This window comes from Castor canadensis, chromosome 5, assembly GCF_047511655.1.
Source record: "Castor canadensis chromosome 5, mCasCan1.hap1v2, whole genome shotgun sequence".
NCBI lineage: Eukaryota > Metazoa > Chordata > Mammalia > Rodentia > Castoridae > Castor > Castor canadensis.
In genome coordinates, this window is record NC_133390.1 from 17,763,595 (window position 1) to 17,783,059 (window position 19,465).

General features: G+C 39.1%; 1 protein-coding gene across 7 annotated transcripts in view; it reads left to right on the top strand.

Annotated features, from left to right (window-relative positions):
• Nucleotides 1-19,465, top strand: part of App (amyloid beta precursor protein) — a 239,467-nt gene that overhangs the window by 204,435 nt on the left and 15,567 nt on the right. For 4 of the 7 annotated variants that reach the window (XM_074072862.1, XM_074072864.1, XM_020186107.2 and 1 more), the window contains 2 exons: nt 11,743-11,964; nt 17,472-17,525. In XM_074072862.1, coding sequence (XP_073928963.1) covers nt 11,743-11,964; nt 17,472-17,525 — 276 coding nt within the window. The remainder of the gene's footprint in view (nt 1-11,742; nt 11,965-17,471; nt 17,526-19,465) is intronic. The other 3 variants (XM_074072863.1, XM_020186108.2, XM_074072866.1) reach the window with 1 other exon arrangement.

A 19,465-nucleotide genomic window follows, 5' to 3' on the forward strand; every position in this document is an offset into this window, starting at 1 on the left:
ATTAGACTCACTGATCACCCTGATAGTATTTCGGTCCTATCCCAGGTACAACTACCTCACCACCAAAGCACCCCACTATCCTTCCTTTTGCCGCTTCCTGAAATAGCTTTCTGATTTTATATCTCTCATGTGCATCCTTACCTGTTGTCTTCATGCCCATGTTTAATGTTGACATATCATTCATGTCTCTTGTAAACCTCAGGCTGCCCCTCCATGCTTTTCTTTACTTCTTAATAAAGCATGGGTCACTTGGCCTATAGAATTCCTAGCCTGGAATTTGGCTAATTGTATACTCAAGTGTATTCTTCAGTCCTCAATCTGTCCCGCCCCTGACTCTGTCTAAGTTGCTTCCCCTTTCACTTCCCTTGTGACCCAACAGCTACTTGATAGTCCGTCCCCTATACTTTGGTATATGTACTTATATCTGCTAGGAAAGCAAACTCTTTCATTGTATTAGTTAACTTAGTATGACAACAATGAAATAGCTGAAGCAGCAATTTTATAAACAGAAAAGATTTATTTAGTTCACAATTTTGGAGGTTCAAAGTCCCAAGATGAGGCAGCTCCATTGGTTTAGTCATGGGTAAAGGCAGTTGAGTGGTAGCACATTGTGTAAGGAGCTATGGTCACATCTCCAGCCTGGGGTTAGGGGGACAGAGAGACTGGGATCCCACAATGCCCTTTAAGCACAATCCCAATGACCCAAGATCCTGTGTCCTAAAGGTTCCACCACCTCCCAAGGTCTCCACCCTGCAGACCAAATCTTTGCATGTGAACCTATGGGAGACACTCAACATTAAACCACAGAAATCACTGTTCTCAACCCAACAACGCAATCTTGTTTCTTTCTCACTCTGTCCATGGCACTTATGGGATTATTTTTCTGCCTGTCTTTCTCTGAACCATGAGTTCTTTGATGTCAAGGAGACTCAGCTGGTTGTTTCTATCATGGGTCTAGAAGATGGTAGGTTTGATGAACAGATGAGTGAATGAGTAAGCAGTTTCATCTTCCTTGGTTCTAGATTATTTTCCTTATAGCCAGTCCTTTCAACTTCTCTCACTTGTGTGCATTGTGAATGCCTTCCTGAACAAACACCAAGCACTTTACTTGGTTTCCCAATTTGTTGTTAAGGTAGCAAGTGAAGAAACTAATGTAGAAAAGTCCATTACCACATCTAGGATTGCTCAATGGAAAGCAAGTTTTGTGTTAAAACACAAATAGGTCAGTGTACAGAAGAGCATAGAGGATTTGTTTCATTTTTAATCTACGTAAATTAACATTTCAAATCAGCTATCCTATATACAAAGATGTGCTATGTGCAGGGACAAAAGCCCATCCTCCATTGTGATGATATGTGTTTATGCAAATTTTACACACATCCTCTTCTCCTTACAATTGTCAGGCTAACTATGTATGGAAATTGAAAATCTTCTTTCTACCATGAGCTCACCAACCTCGCTAACCAATTCTTTCCATCCTCCACAGTTTACAGTTCTATCAACTAAGCACCTGTCAGTATGTATCAATTAGAATGTGCCTTCTTCACAGCTCAGCCGAGTGATTGTTGGCTGTCAGGTGGGGCACTGTTTACCATTCTGTTCATTTGCTTCAGTTTCACACAAGTTAGGTAGACCTCTCTCTGGAGCTTGAGAAAGGGTCCTAGTCAGACAGGACCATTGCATGTGAACATTTGTGCCAGTCAGATAGGATACACCACTCACTGAGACCACAGGGAGAGCTCCTCCTAGAGTTGTGTCCAGAGCCTGCACAGCTTTCAACAGCATAGCCCTCTTCATTCTCCCCTGTTTTTTCTACCAAAAATACAAGTTGGAGTTGAAACTTGGTCTACATGCAGCTGGACAGTTCAGGTACTCTGTGTGTGACTTGACCACCATGTAGGCCTAGACCTTGCCTGGCCTTTTGGCCTTCATCAAAGTAAAGGTGGTGTCTTCATCACTGCCTGCTCTCTCTTAATTGGCTCAGAGCTCAGGTACAGAAAAGACGACACTATGGATTGGTGCACAGAACACCCAACACCAGAAGTGAAGGAACCTGGGAACTGTGGGCTCAGACAGTCTCCTGAATGACTTTGCCTTTATAAAAAGGAATACCAGAGCATGAAATCTGTCATTTGAGTTTTGAGGAAAGATTATTTTCCCTCACTCTTCTTTCTTCATACTTAAAAAGCATTAGGAGTTTTTCAAAATGAAATATGGTATAATTCCAACTATAGTAAACCTCCTGTTTTATTTTTCCAGTTTACTCTGTCTGAAGACTTGGCTAGAAGTAAAAATAAACAAACAAAAAGTATACCAGTTATGCAAAGCAACCTCACAGAAAATTGAAAGTTTAGTGCTGGAAAATGAATCCTAATTCCAAGGCTACAGAATGCCTCAGTAACCTCAAAAAAACTTATTCTCATTGGCCAGAGCCATAAAAATTAGATAAGAAAATGAGGATCCAGAAGAGATGAAAGAATTCTGAAAGGATAAAACCATTTAAAAAGTAAAATATTACTCTTGATTATCTCTGGTGTTGGGTTACACATGAATTCTTGTTATTCATTTATCCTACATTTTTTTGCATTGAATGTATGTTAGTGTTGTACTTAGTATCATCTGAGTCCTTTATACGTACATAAAGAAATATAAAGGAATCTCTGGATTCATAGCTTTGCCACAGTTAGGCTCTTCCCAGCAGTTTTGAAGAGAAAAATTCCACATAATAATTACCTTGGGAATCCTTTAGCTCAGCCCTAAAAGTGTATATCTCCCAAATAACCCAAGACAGTTAGTTTCTTCTCTAGCATTTGAAAAGATAATGTTTCTTGGGTTGAAGACCGTTTGAAATAATTATCCTGTAACATGAGCGTAAAAGTTCATTTTGGGTTTTTGTTTTCAAAAAACTCGTAGTTTGTATCTGCTTATGTTAGGGCCATCCAATGCAATTTCAATGTAAATTGACCAGCGAAAGATACCCAGATATGTATACAATGAAATCTGCAATGCCTACAATACTAAATTTTTTTTATTTTCATAAAATTTTAGACTTACAGAAATATTTTTAAAGTAATTTTTGTTCTGTTGAGTGTTATTGTTTAGTGATACTGGGGTTTGAATTCAGGGTCTTACATTCGCCAGGCAAGCTCTCTACCACTTGAACCATGCCCCCAGCCCTTTTTTGCTTTTCGGTATTTTTCAAATAGGGTCTTACATTTATGCCCAGGCAGGTCTGGATGGTGAGACTATTTATGCTTCCTGGGTAGCTAGGATAATAGGTGCACACCACTTTGCTCAGTTTTTTATTGGTTGAGATGGGGTCTCACTAACTTTTTCCCCAGGTTGTCCTCGAACATCAATCCTCCTCATCTCTGCCTCCTGAATAGTTGTTATTACAGGTGTCAGCCACTGCACCTGGTGGTAGGGTTTTTTCACCCCTGTTTGTTTGTGACAGGGTCTCACTATGTAGCCTAGTCTGGCCTCAAATTCGTGATCCTTTTGCCTTAGCCTCCTTAGTGCTGTGACTACAGGCGTATACCACTATGCCTGTCAAAATTTCTTTTTTAAAGGCTTCAGTTGCAAACATAAGAGCCCCTTACAGCTAAATTCTTAACTCTGTGCTTTATCAAAACAAGGACAATTATATCCGTGAGAATTGCAACCTCAAAACAACACATTGTCAGAGATTATTTCTCTAGTCTATAAACTTGCTTTTTAGTCTTCTCTTCAAGTTGCTGACAATCCATGTGGGAGTAAGACTCCCTCATAGAGTTGGGAATAAGATCAAGGCGTTAGCACTAATTCCTCAAATAAATGTGAAAAGAGAGTCTCTTAATCTTCTCTTAGATGCCAGAGCCTGACCAGCTTTTATCTTGATTTCTGACTGATACCATTGGTAGAACCAAGTTGTTTGATGTATGATTTGGAAAGCCAAAAGGAAGTTTGTCTTAAATGGAAAGGGACTCCTTCCATACCTTCATTCTGAGCCAGGCAAGTGATAGTTCAGAAAAATGTCACTTGAACTAAGGAATACTTTCATGAATGATGTGCAGTCTTGTTTGTGTCCCCTCCAGGGACAGTTTGTTGCCGTCAGTGGACAAAGGATGGCCCATTTAAAAATCTGTGGCCAGAAAACTGCTAAACAAAAATAAACAGAGATTTAGACATGGACTCTGAACTTTTAACTCTGGAAGATTTTCAGAATTGATAGTGTGGCTAAAAATAAGAGGACTGTCCTGATTTTCTGGAGGTCAAGATAAAAACTAGATTTGTGGAACAGCATTACTGTCTATAAATTTTTCCCCCAACTTGGAAAAAAGCCCTACAGGGCTTTTTCACTCTCACCCATTAAAGCATCCTTGTCACTGCAACACATCACAGATGAGAAAGGACATTGAGTCTGCAGAATCAATGTAAGTTCAACACTTTTAGCCGCTCAAACATACTTTAAATTATTTTAAACATGACTTGAAGTTGGTGACATTGATGGCAGTCGTGTAGCCATCATACTCAGGCCAGTCTTTCCAGAAAGGGAAATCTAAAGATGTGGGAGGCAGTGTTCAAGGGAAAAGCACTTACTGAGAAGGGAATGTCAAAGTAGAAGTGACAGGTTAAGGCTTCACTTGCTTAGATGAAGGAGCCTTATGTGGCTTTGCTCTTCCGCCATCAAGAAGCTCTTGGGCTATGGGTTTAACCTCTTCTACCTTGGTTTCCCTTTATGAAAAAAAAAAAATAGCATTGAATTCATCCCTTTCCAAAAAATATCAAAAAATTTAAAAAGGAAATTTTGCCAAGTATGGTGATGCATACCTATAATTCCAGTGTTCCAGAGACCAGCCTGGGCTACGTAGCAAAACTGTCTCAAAAAAACCAACTGTGATTGTAGCTCAGTGACAGAGCACTTGCTTAGCATACTCAAAGCTGTGGGTTTAATCCCTAGAACCACCAAAAAAAAAAAAAAAAAGAAAGAAGTTTTCATGGAGAGTGAAAAGGTTACGCTAAGAATCAGAATATTCAGGTTTCAATACCAGTTCTGCCACTTGCTGGTTTTAAACCTACTTCTCAGGACGGGTGTCTGTTCATTCAGCTCTCTGTGCGAGCAATACTTCCATCATCAGGATTGTTGTGGGAATCCGCTGAGCTGATGGACAGGAATGAAAGGGCCCCAGATATGGATGGTGTCAAGAGTGTAGTTGATCTCTGACTTTTAAGGTGTCACAACATGCATGGTCACAGCATGATCATGGCATCACAGATGGCTATAGTATGTACGCTAATCAAAACATTCAAATGTGTGTTTGCAGTAATCACTTGAAGACCTCATTGGTTCTTCCCCAAGTCAGTAGTTGCTGTTCCAGTGATCCCCTGGTAAGTCCATGCTAGGAGGAAACCACTAGAGTGTGCAAAAGTGTCTTTGAGTGGTGAAGAGCCTCTGCACTTTTTGTTTTTCTTTTTTGCAGTACTGGGAGGTTGAACTCAGGGCCTTGTGCTTGCTAAACAGGCCCTCTACCACTTAAACCACTCCACCAGCCCTTTTTGCATTGCTTATTTTTGAGATACGGTCTCACTTTATGCCTCAGCTGGCCTGGACTATGATCCTCTTATAGCTGGGGTGACAGGTGCGAAGCACTACACCAATCTAATGGTTGAGATGGGGTCTCAACAAACTTTCTGCCTGGGTTGGCCTTGAATTACAATCCTCCTGACCTCTACCAAGTTGCTAGGATTACAGGCTTGAGCCACCAACCCCCAGCTGCCCTCTATACTTTTATGTACCTTTCTTATTCTTAAAGTTTGCATAACACCGACCATAAATGTTTACTGAGTACATCCCTATTCTTGCTGGTAGACTTCCTACCAAATAAATGGTCTGGTGAAGAAGGAAATCCCTGACAGTGTTTCCTTTGCTGTGGCTTTGTAGTTCAGAAATGTAACTGGAAATGATAGCTTCAAGGCAGCCAAGTGTGTTGGATTTGAAGAAGACTTTAAGGTTTTTGGAGTGAGATTTCCTCTGGCAGTATTGTTTCTTGGCCATGCTCCTCTCTCGTTCCTTGATTTTTTTAATGTTCTGTTCTAGGGACTGTTTTGTCTTTTGTGAAGGGATAGCCAAGGTCATAGCATAGTGCCTTTGTGCAACTCATAGCTGTGGTCAGCATGGTGGAGAATGGGTCTTCTCAGACTGTACCATGCACAAGAGTCAGCTGGAGGTCGCATTACCATGCAAAATGCATTCTCTAGACATGGGTGGGAACTGAGATTCTGCATTTCTAATAAGCTCTCAAGGACACCTATGTAGCAAGAGTGAAAATAGTAGGATTTCAGTAAAGGAACTGTAAAGGCCATCCAACCAACTGCCCAGGATTTTATGGATGAGGCATGGAGACATTAAACATAATAAACAGCATAGCAGTCATATGCTGAGCCAAGAATCAGATGTGCACAGAACATCCATTAGAAAATTAAATCTGATCTGTCATAGTCCTGGTATGGGCAAAATGCTTAGAATGGATGACAGCTGATTTATCATGGAGCATCTTGATAGGGAAAGATTAAATGCCTTCTACAAATACTTACAGTGCAGCAGGGCTTGGAGTTTTGGGTTGTGCATGCTGTGTAGTGTGTAGGGTGTGGTCCTCTGTCCCCTCAGACAGATGTGTAACTAAATATCTATTTCAATGAGAAGAAATGTCAGAAGAGAATCCCCTGTTAGACAAGATTAAAAAGAAATTCTCATTATGGATAGAAGCTAGAGATAAGTATTTTTTCTCCAGCAGCCAGAAGAATCACAAACTAAAGAAAATTATAATGGCGGTGGAGTTTGATCCTAGACAAAAGAACCTACAAGAAGCCTAGGGACCTCGTGTTCTCACTGGTGTCAAAACCAGACCTTTAACATCTATGTTCCACAAGGGAAAGGTGGAAATGGCTCCTCCTTTCCTCCCTACCCCAGATGTACATGGAAGACACCAGTCAGTAATTATAAGTAATTGTACAGCTTATGAAAAAGAGAATTGATGAACTTAGTATTAGCTTTATTTTCTTGAAAAATAAAATGTGGCTCTTAAATTTTTGGAAGGAGATTAGTTAGTAGATTAATAACTAAAAGAAGAATGTTAGATGAATTAAGTAGAATTCATCTGTTTCCTCCTCAGCAGTCCTTTTATTTGTGGGTCCATTTCTCTCAAAATCAACAACCATAGATATATATTGCTTCCAGAAAAACAAAATAGTTCAGCCATTTGGAGATGAAATCACTACTGTCTCTTTTGATGATTCCTTCTTTGACATATTTTAAATGTTTTCTTATAGTTAAGTGCTAGGTTTTTTTCTTTTTCCTGTTTACTCTAAATATGCCTAAATACATCCTCAAAACATTCTTAGAAGAGCAAGGTGATGGAGTTCACTGTGTGTTTTAATATTTGAAATTACCTCTGTTACTTAAACCATAGATTGAATGTCACCATCAGTCTATGAATACTTGAATTCAGTCAAGTATTCCTACTTTAAACAGCAAAGCTCAAGTGTCTGGGTATTACAGAAGATATTTAGCTCCAGGGGTAAATACTGCAATTTTGGGCAATAGCAAATGGCTTTTAGGAAGAAGGAGCTAAAAAAAAAAAGAATCTTGAATGTAGTTCTTAGTTTAATATAGCAGTTGGCAAATGTTAGATGCTTAAAAGCTTTGGAACTCCCTGATATAGGTCATCAAAGCATTATAATAAAATATTAAATTAATTCAGATGAAAGGGTAATCCATCAAGCCCACTGCCACACTAGAAGGTGGTTTCTATTCATCTCACCACAGAAGTAAAAGATAAGTCCCACTCAAAATGAACAGTGAAATAATCACATTGGCCTCTGTGTATTTGGTCACAGGCACAATTGCCCTGCACCTGAGTGTTTGCTTTTGGTAAAATCCTGAGCCCTTAATAATGTCAGGTGATAGCTAGCTGCCTTAAATAATTTATGATCACAAAATTGAGCCTTACCACCATCAAATTCACCCTCTTTTTTTCCTTGATATCACACTGACTTCATTGTCCCAAATGATATAGCCGCAGTGGTTATTTCTAAATCTCCTATGTTAAATTAAGAATTTGAATTTCTGCTATTTTATACAAAAAGAAAATGCTAAACACTTTTCACTCAGCTAAAAATATAACTTTTCTAGAATATTTTATCCTTTGACTTAAATTTTCCAAAAATAAGTATAATAAACCAGAAAAATTCACAACCGTGGGGCCCAGCATTTTGGTCTCCATTTGGAGGAAATTTCTTGCCAATGTATAAGTGATAAAAGATAAAGCAGGGTGCCATGATTTACCTTTGCCTGAAATGCCTTGGATGGTCTATGAGAAAATATCCAGATAGAAGAATATACAAACTAAGATGTTCCTCTGCCATGATTCGTTATCCTACCTTTTTTACTACCAGGGGTTAAGGTGGGCACAGAGACCCTCTCCACACTGCCCATGTCCAGAAGACAGCTATTTGGGAGGACAAAGGCAATTTCCATTCCCTAGGACTGTGGAACTTAACTGATTAAGTTAACTTACAACCCCACCAGAGTAGAAGACATCCTGATTACATTTACACCGTAAATAAACTCTCTAATAGACACCAAGAGTGAGCCCTTCTGACCCTGTGAGAGGCAGAAATAGGTGAGGGCTGAGGGCAGAAAAGTTAATGTTATGCAACCTTAAACTTGGATTTCAGATGCCTCCTGGCGATAGGACCTTGAGAGTAGTTCATCTCTTCCAGTTTCCTGTTCTGTAAGGATGATAATGCCTGCCTTAAGAGGAGAGTCAAAGGAGAGAATGTATTTAAGCTATTCTTTAAAGGATTCAGATAATTTAGATGAGCAGAGATGGGCTCCCCAGATAGGAACAGAGAACAAATGTGTCATGATGGAAATACAGGTTAATCTTAAAACTGTTCATCCTGAAAGAACTGTAGTATAGACAGCCAGAAGCTGAGTTGCACAGAAGGAAATACGGAGTGGACTGTGAGGGCCAATTGAAATGGGGAGGAGTCATTCCTCAGTATTCTCAATATTGGGGAAAGATCTAGGGAAGAGAGAAGAATAAGAATAGCAGGGAGAGCAATAGCTTAGTTTGTGCTGCTATAACAACCTATCTGAGACTGGGTAGTTTATAAACAATAAAAATTTTTTGCTCACAGTTCTGGAGGCTGAAAGTCTAAAATCAAGACACTGGCAGGTTTGGTGCCTGGTGAGGACTCAGTCTATCTGCTTCTGAAAATGGCTTCTTATTACTTCATCCTTCAAAAAGAACAAATCCTATGTCCCCACATGACAGAAGAGGGGAACAGCCAAAAAAGGGCCTAAGCTAGCTCCCTCCAGCTCTTTGAAAAGGAGAGTAGAGCCCTCAGCTCTTTATCACATCTCAAAAGTCACCCCCCCTCCTTATCCCTACCACAGTGGAAAGTAAGTTTCAGCACATGAATTTTAGGGGACTTGGACCTACAGCAGCTATAAAGGAGACTTTTACAATTATCTAGGCAAAAAGTAATCATGATCCAGAGGAGGGAGTGGTGAGGAGAGGATGCGAGGATTCAGAATGGGAATTTAAAAGCTGACAGTGGTGTTAAATTTAAGTCAAGGATGGTTTTGAAGGCATCAAGCCTGGGACTGGGAGTATGGTTCTGCCATGATTACAAAATGGGAAGACACCATAGAGAAGGGGACTTGAAACCAGTTCTGTATCTCCGAAGTTCATGGGTCAGGAAGGAGTTCTAAATTAATAATATACATCATATATTGTATTAGATATATTAACCTATCATATATTATATATCTTGGAATATATAGAGTGGGACAGAGAAGTTGGAGCTGGGAAATACATTATAAGAGTTTCCAGTATGAATGGGATTTCCACAAGAAAAAAGATACAAGAAAAAAAGGTGATAAGGTTAAAGAGGTTTTTTTTAAGAGTGAGGAGAGTTATTAACAGGCATCGTGGGGAAGAAGCTCAGTACTGTGTGTGCAAGACAGAAAAAATTTCCAGGTGTAGGAGGAAGGTAAATACCATGCAGATGCCAAGAGCCACATGGCCCAGGTGGAGCCACCTCACTGGCAGAGGTTCTTTTCCACTGAGGTGGAAGTGTAAGCACAGTAATTATTCCAGAATATCCTGCCTTTGGGATAGTAAGTGCTTAACAGTCATAAGCATAGGGTTTAAGTAAAATAAATGCCCATTTAATTTATTAAATAAGACATCCGCTAAGTATTACCCATTACACATGACTTTGTAATACACGAAAAAGTTGGGAGGAAATCTAATGGGGCCCTTTTATCTGTAGAATAAAGGTTGTTGCAAGCATCAAATATTGAATTGTAGAATGGTGCCACAGTGAATAGGTATATAAGTCAAGTTAGACTCAAAAGGACTAATTTCCTCAGGATTCTATCATTTAAAATAATTTCTTGCAATAAAACTGACTCCATAAGGGGATATTAATCACAGGCTTTAATGCCATCTTATCAAATTACTTTAATGGGCATATTTGAACCAAATTTTAATTTTTTTAGATAAATTGGTTTTTTGTGAACTTAAAAGAGAATTTAAAGTATGATAATAAAATGATACAAATCAAATTTAAATATTGATTTTATTTTCTTCATTTTCTCCAGCATTAATACTAACTGGTGATTGATTTGAAATATATAATATAATAAACTCTTAACAGGTATGATTGGAAATGAGATATTTTCATTAATCAAATATTGTTAATAGCACATATGCTATCTATGGTGCTCTAGTAAAAAAGTCTAGCAAATCTTTGGAATGATAAAAGTAGACCACTTTTATAGTTTTATTAAGTGATTATACTTGATACAAAGTTATTTTCTAAGCTCTTTTTTCATCAGTGTGTTTAAGTAGCAAGATGTATGATTTGAGGGTTTTTACTAGACCACCAGAATTCCAGATAAAGTCAGTGGCATTCAATATAATTGATTTTTGTCTGGTTGGGTTTTAAAGTGGGATTCCCATGCATTTGTTGAAAGAGAGAAGCTGCAGAATGGAAAGGCAAGATACCTGGTCTCCAGCCACAGAGTAATGTTGGGAGGCAGGGTGTTCAGCCCAGGGACGGCTGAGCGCAGCTTCAAGTCTGCAGGACTACAGGAAGGACAAGGGAAATGCTTATAAATTGTGCTGCTGCACATGAGAAGCATTTAAGGAATGCAGGTTTTTCTCCAGGGAAAATGATGAGAACTGTTTCAGAGTAGGCTGCCCATCCATAATGCTTTTCTTACCCATTCATGTCTATGGGGAACACTAGGGATTCACGCGTATCCTCGGGCTTAAAATAGCACCTTGCCTGTGCTGACATTGCACCCGTGCGCCCCACCCAAGCACTCTGCTGAGTCTTTTGTGATCACTGAATGCTAGGGGAATCTGTGTAGAGAAGGAAGTGGCAGTTTAGCGCTCAAGGTCTTTCCCTTCTAGGAAGAATGGTGCTTCAGTTCAGAACATCAGCCCATTGCCATTTTCTGTGGGTTCAAATCCTGCCTGGGGTACTTGCTATCTGTGACTTTGCTTAAGTGACTTAACTTCCATATGCCTCAGTTTTCACATCTGTTAAGTGGAAATGATGACGGTACCCACATCGTGGCTCTAAGTGACATCCAGTTGTACCTGGCAGAGACAGTCACTGAAGCTCCTGCTGTTACTGTTGTGATTGTTGTTGTCACTCACCAAGGTGTGCTTTGGTTTTATTTAGATGAGCTGCTTCAGAAAGAGCAAAACTACTCGGATGATGTCTTGGCCAACATGATCAGTGAGCCGAGAATCAGCTACGGAAACGATGCTCTCATGCCGTCTTTGACTGAAACAAAAACCACCGTGGAGCTTCTTCCTGTGAATGGAGAGTTTAGCCTGGATGATCTCCAACCATGGCATCCTTTTGCGGTGGACTCCGTGCCAGCCAATACAGAAAATGAAGGTAAGAGCTGTGTGTGTACACAAATGACTTTTTTAATGTTTTGAAGTGATGATTTTTATTGGTAATAATATTGTCATTTTTGTTTTCCATTGACTATGAAGAGAATATGAGGAGTTATAACTATTTAATTATTAGAAAGGTGTATCTTTATTACATAAAGGTAATTTTGAATGATTCTTTACATTTGTTTATGCTACAAAGCAAGTAATCTGGTGTTTGTGAACAAAGACAGTAGTCCCATTTTGTAGGTGACAACAGGGAGTGATTATAGTTGCACTGAAAACTTTTGAGTCAGGGCCTATATTGCTCCCCCAAAGAGCCAGCTTTACATCCCAGAGAGTATCATCCTTGGAGTTACCGCTCAAATAAAATGGGAATCTACATACGTATATCCAAGAAGCAATTCTCAGACTGGGAATGTGGCTCAATGATAGTGTGCTTGCCTAGCATATACAAAGCCCTGAGTTCTATCCCTAGGAATTAAAAAAAGGGGGGGAGGACAATTCTTTACATGAAAAACATGTGGCAATAACATACTACTATTTTTAATGTCCCCATTCTCTTCTTAAACATTATGTAGAACTGGGCATGGTTGAGCATGCCTCTAATGCCAGATGCTTGGGAGGCTGAGGTGGGAGGACCTCTTGAGCCCACAAGCTGGAGACCAGCTTGAACAACATAGGGAGAGGTCATCTCAAAAAAAAAAATATATGATAATAAAAGAGGACACATAAATTCATACTGTATGCCATATACTGTTTTAATAACTTTTTTCAAGTAAGGATTGAGGCACAGGAAACTGAGTTCTATAGTGCTGATATTTAGTAGGAATTTTTAAAAACACTTTCTCACTGAGGTGTTTTGCTTCACAGATGAAAGAACAACATTCAACTTGTGTTTATGAGCTAGTGGTCTGGAATGCCCACTTTTAACAAAAGTAGGTGATCAGATTAAGCACATTACAGTCTGCCCAGCAGAGAGAGAGGCTTTGATGGGACCCCTGTAGAATGAAGATTTGACAGACACTAAAATAGTCTTTGTTGGATATTTATTCACACATGAAAATTCAGATCGCATTAAATTGTAAAGGCAAAAATAGAGAACCATGTAAAAATAAAGTGTAAGTTTGCTCGGGATTTAAACAGTATTTAACAATTTAAACTTAAGGCAACTGTCAAAATTAAGGAGCGCATTGCTCTCAATATTTTTTCCTATGAAAGTTCAGAGAATGAATGTTTTCTCTTATCAACAAATTTGTGCACCTGGAAGATGTACTTTTTCACGAGGATTTCTTAGCAGAAGTATCTACCCTTAGGAAAGGACATCTTTTAGGGGGTTTTTTAATGTGTTTGGAAGTATAGAATTGCAAGCACATAATACCTTGATTTCTCAAAACTAGTAACGTGTTTTTCAAGAACACGACAGGATTTTACCTATGATTTTCTTTCTTAAAGTAGCAAGCTTTGATGATGGCTTCAGATTTGTAATGTGGTTACCTTATAAAATGTCGTAAGTGCATTCCCCAAACTAAATCTAAATCCAGAATTAGACCCAGACAAGCATTTTTTTTTTAGAGAGCCACTGTGGAAAATCTTTGTTCAGGTTATTTTTACAGTGTAAGTTTCCTTAATTTGAAAAGGGGGCATCTTAAAATTATCAGATAACATACAGCAATGTTAGTTATGGTGTACAAATAAGTCTTTACTATTCATCAAAATTAATCCTACTCATGTTCAAGAGAAAAACTTAAGGACACTTGGTTATCAATGACCTAGGTAACTTCCATATTAAATTATACTGCTCTGAGAGTACTGGCGGTGTTATTTTTAATAGGTAGGTATACTTTGGCCATTTAAAATCTTCATCATTCGGTCTCTAATAAGAATTTTTTTTTTAAATGTGTCTTGTTTTCTAAATTGAATACTTAATGCACTAGGTTGGCCGTTTTCCTAATAGCGTACATACACTATGACATCAATCCAGAGCAACCTGTGTACATGTGCATACCCAGCACACACAAACACACACACGCGGAAGCCAAGATGCCCAGCAGGAAAAGGCTTTCTTTTAATGCTTCTGGATCCATGACCAAGATTCAGTGTTACACTACTTATGTTTCATCAAAAGCTGATGTTCTTGATAAATAAAGATTTGCTGTTGATAAACAGTAAACTCTCGTATAAAAGTTATCGAGAGAGGTTGGGAATATAGCTCAGTGGTCGACTGTTTATCTAGCATGAGTGAGGCCCTGGGCTTAATCCCTAGCATGGCCAAAACAAACAAGAGTATTAAGAGGTAACAGTACTTAAGTTCTCAGAATCTTGAATTACGGTTCTCAGCTTCATCAGACCCGACACCCTTTTTATAAAACAAATTTTGAAAAACCTCCTCAACAATTAATCTTTTTTTTTTCTATGATCAGAGGCCTTGTACATCCAAAGTATGCACTCTACCACAGAGCTACACATCCAAGCCCACAGCAATTAATCTTTGACCAAAATTGACTACCAAGAGTTGACTGCCAAGTGGCAGTCAAATCAATATAACCAATATCATGAATATCATTTACAACATGTGTTTCAGTGTGTAAGTTGTTCAGGTCCCACAACTAATAGAAATAATCATACAGTCAGTTATTTGTCCCAATATAGAAGTGACAGATACAGCTGCCAGCTGATTCAGGAACTGTTTCAATGATTCCAGTTCCACAGGCAGCAGAAGCATCAATGATACGATTTTCCAAAATAGTGAAAAATCTCTTGGGAAAGCTCTGAATCAATTTACCCAGTGGTTTCCCCTCAATTTACCCAATAGTGTGCCCCTGAAATATCCAGGTTACAGTAAAAACTCTTTGTGCTCATATATAAAGTTGAATTAGGTTCTAGATTCACATTATATCCAGTGGGAAATCAGAAAACTGTGTAGGCTGGGATTTGTTGGGATTGCAGTGTGCAGAGAATCTAACATCCTTGATCCCCACCCACTAAATACCAATAGTGTTCTCTCTTTCCCTAGTCTAGTGACAACAAAGACACTCCACATTCCCCACCATCCCACAGGATAGAAGATACTATACTTACTCCTCACTCCTGAGTGATAGAAATATGAATTACAGTTCAGCTCTCCAGTGGAACTTTGAGCAAGTTCCTTAGACTCTCCAGCTGTTGCCTTGTCTGTAGAACAAGGTTATATCTATTCCTACGTCAAAGATATGGTGCAAGCATTAAGTGAGATGGCATAAAAAGCTCTTAGCAAAGTGCCTATAGCACAGCAAATGTTTAATGATAGCTTGTTTTGGTTTTTGTTTCTAATTGACCAGGATTACATTTTCATCCCCTCCAGATGAGTCACCATATGGCCTGAACAATGAATCCCTAAAATAAATGAATATAAAAACTCATATAATGGTACATTCCTGAAGACTTCTCAATTCTTCCCTTCTCACCTTCCTCCTGATAATTTTCAGTATTTTCTTTAGTAGTATTTGTAGATGAGTACTTTATCATTTGTAAGTTTCTTTTACATACATAAATGTGTACGTTTGGGCTCTAGAAAAGCCTTATCTAGTTGTGACAAAACTGAAGATCATAAAGAAAGTAATTTGCCCAAGATCACAGAGGAAATAAGCGATGGAACAAGCATCTGGCCCTGAAACTACCAGCTCTCCATCCGGACTTTAAATCACAGGTGCACCTGTGCCCCTGAGTCAAGTACACATTTCCTTAAGATGGACTGTTGGTGTGTGTGTTCACTGCCACTCCAGTTTACCTGTTTGCTCTCGTGAGTGCAGCTTTATGTGTTCTTCCCCACAGCTGCAGCACCACTTGGGCTCTCAACAGGAAATGCCCAAAACCCACAAAATTCTTCAACTGCATTTTCCAATGAGTAATAAAATCATTGAGGGATGGGGGAAGAACGACAAAATACAGAGAACTACACCTCATTGTTAAAATGTATTTGGGAGTTGCAGAAGAAACCATCTTATTATAATGCACAAATAAAGTTCCAGAAAGTCTTTATCCACATAGCAACAGTTGTTACAGAATATTTAATAATAGGATATTTAGTTATAAATATTTGGGAGTTTCTGAAACAGACTTTAAAAATTATTTGTTCTTCATGACAACTGGAAGATACAGATGTTATTATTTTTATTTTCCATGTGGAGAAACAGCCTCAGAAGTGGTTGTTTACCCAAGTTCACAGACATTGTAAATGCTGAGCCAAGGTTTGCATACCATAGCTGGACCTGGGTTTCTACACCACACCCTCCTCTCTATTCACCAAGCTGCCAGTGTCTACGTGAGAATGGTCGGAACCACTTTTTCCTTTTGATGCACCCAAATATCTTACGGCCCCCAGAAGCATGATTTTCTCATGCTTTGGATACCTGGCTTTCTGCCACTCTCTTCCCCCTCACTATCCCTGCCAGTGTATGACATTCAGAATTTATTTGAGTTTCTAATCCCCCCTCCCTTTCAATGCTTGGCTTCTGAGCATCAGTAAGCTGCTCTGATCCCAGAGCCATCCATCAAAAAGCACCTTGTCTTCCCTCAACACCTGTGTGCACGTTTTCCTACCTTCTTACTTTTCCACTTGCCAGACCCTGTGCTAAAAGGGCCTTATTCTCCTCTGTTGGCTTCATTTGCCCTTTAGCCATCTGTTAATCCTAAAAGCTTTATTTCTCTCTCCCTTATTTCTTCAAAGACCAGTATAAGCTCAAGGAAGTATTTTCTAACATTGAGAAGCACTTTAGAAATGTCAGATGATGGTGAGCAGTAGGGCTATTATTGTGCCTCTGACACTGTTTTCTTGAGTCAGACCCAGACTGGATGCAAAGGAATAACTGGGAATGTAGCAAATATAAAAGGAAATAGTGTTATTTCACACATTTCAACTGAATGTCATCTATCCAGCAGGAACCTGCCTTTTCAAAGCCAGTGAGAGACTGTGGTTTACCTCTTGTACCTCAAAGGAAGGGCAGATTTGATTCACTAAATGGCATATTATGTGTGAAACTTCACTCTCCTGATAAATTCATATTTGCATTTCCTCTGGCAACATAACAGAATCCTTTTGTAGTTAATTAACTGTAAAAGGAGATAAGATTGAACAGTTGTAAAAGGAGGTATCTTTAAGGTTTACCGCTGGGCTGGGTATAATATATTTTGTTTCTAATCAAAAGCTAAAAAACTATATCTAAACTAGCCCAGAGGAAAACCCACCTTCCCTTTCCCCTGCCCTTTGATGTTGCTGTGCATCCTGGTGAGTGCTTTTATGAGCAAACTAAGGAGATGGGATTGACACATCAGTGACGCTAAGCCTTTTGAAGCGGTCCCCTCCCTTTCCTGATGCCCAGGATTATCTCACAGATTCTTTTCCAGCTGCTCTTTTTTTTAATAACTTGTTTATTGCACATGCTTTTGCCTATTCTGTATTCAGGAGCCACAACTTACCATCTTGATTTGTCTTGTTTGCTTTCTGTGTTTCTTGCTTCCTGCACCCAGTTGAGCCTGTTGACGCCCGTCCCGCTGCTGACCGAGGACTGACCACTCGACCAGGTATCTGATCCACCTGACTTCTGCCTCTCAGCATCTTGTGCTTGAACCTGAGCAGACACGGTCCCCTTTCTCCACAATGAGCCTCCTTGAATCACACATGTTACAGAATGGACTTTGAGATGACCTTGGAAACCAGTCTTTTAAAAGAGTCCCTACTTTTCCTTACACTTTGTTTCCCAAGTTCCTAACTACATAATCTACATTTTTTCTGTGCTTTCCTTATGAAATTCAAAAGAAAGCCTTAACACATGTTGGATTCTTTGCTTTTTCTTTTTATTTTTCTTTTCTCTTTTTCTTTTAGATAAATGGAGAAAATTAATGTTGAACCTCAGAAGTAGAATCCCAGACGGGTGCAGACTCTGGTGGGACCTGGTTCCTGCTGTGAACATGTTTCTTCTTTCTTGTTTAGTATCCCTTTGTCCTTTTGTAGCCAACCAGGCTCAATCTTTAGTTAGTTACTAAAGTAGACACGATTTCCTGAAAATACCAGAATTGGTGTATCTCCAGAGCCAAAAATGCTTTTTCTCTTTTGTGGGCTGTATATTCTTAACTCTGAATGAGTGGCTAAAATAGCACAACAGATGTATATGCAGAATTTTGCACATAAGCCATTTATTTTTTATATTACAAATTACATCGATATCAAAATAGACACTACTTTTTTTTATACTTTCCCAAACTTTTTCAGCCTCTGTCCTGTATTTAGCCTATGGCTTGAGTTCAGTTACAAGAATAATGTCACACCACGAGAGAGACAGATATACATGCCTAATGTCTACTCCATGGACAGCCTCACCCAATGGACAGTAGCCAGTGCGTTCGGTAAAAAGTCTTTGAATTTGAAAATCTGTGTGTAAAGGGGTGGATTTTACTCCCAATAACACATATCTTCCCATAGTTACTTTCTTCTTCCTGGTGTCCTATGCACCAGGAAGGTGTCCTATAGTTAAGGAACAAGAGATTGTTCCTTCTTTGAAGACATCAACACAGGGAGATCAACCTTTGCTCTCCCCATTTCAGATACAGTCAGCAGCAAGGCCACAAGTAGGCCCTGTCTTTCTTGCTGCTAACACAGGCTCCAGCAATGGCTGCCTGTAGTCACAGTGATGGGTGAAGACTCGAGTCCTTATGATATCTTTATGCCCTCACACTATGATTCACAGTGGCAGGAGAGACAGTGGTGTGATGGATCTTCACAGCTGATCTCACTAGTTTTGTGAGCCTCTTGTCTGAAGGGCTTTTAAGGAAACTTGAATTATAGTAAGTCTGAGACACTTCGCATCCTCCTAATGTCCTCCATATTGTCAGTGTCACATAAGTGAACTTCAAGGAGCCAGCAGCTGACATTCCCATTCTGCTCAGCCAGCTGGTGAGGCCTGAGGCTGAGGTCAATGCAGTTCTCACCACAACTAAAACAAGCTTGGGTTGGTCCTTTGTCTTAGGACTTTTTTAATGGCACTTTTCATTTTAATTTTGAAAGAAGACATACTTTTCATCTACTTATATAAAATGTAATATCAAAGCACTCATTCAACCAATTTTTAACAAGTTCCTGCACTATGCAAGCCTGGCCTGTATGTTCCTATTGAAATAAGTAGGAGCAACACACACCACCGGTTTTTTTTTTTTTTTTTTTTTAACTTTTTTGTAATCGAATATGTAAAGGACATTTCCATACACTGCCAAAACAAAAATAATCTGTTTTAAGAGGATAACAAGCAAATAGCTTGTTACATAGCAGGAAACACCGTCTAATATCTTTACAGTAGCAGTAATGTTATTATTCCATGTTGATATTTCACAAAAATCAATGCAGTAAATTCTGTGGAGATTCAAAAGAAATTATATGTTAAGGTCCCCGCCCTCAGGAGCTTGAGGTTTAATAGAATACATTTCATGTATTTAGAAAGATAATACAGAATTCAGAAGGCAGAGAAACA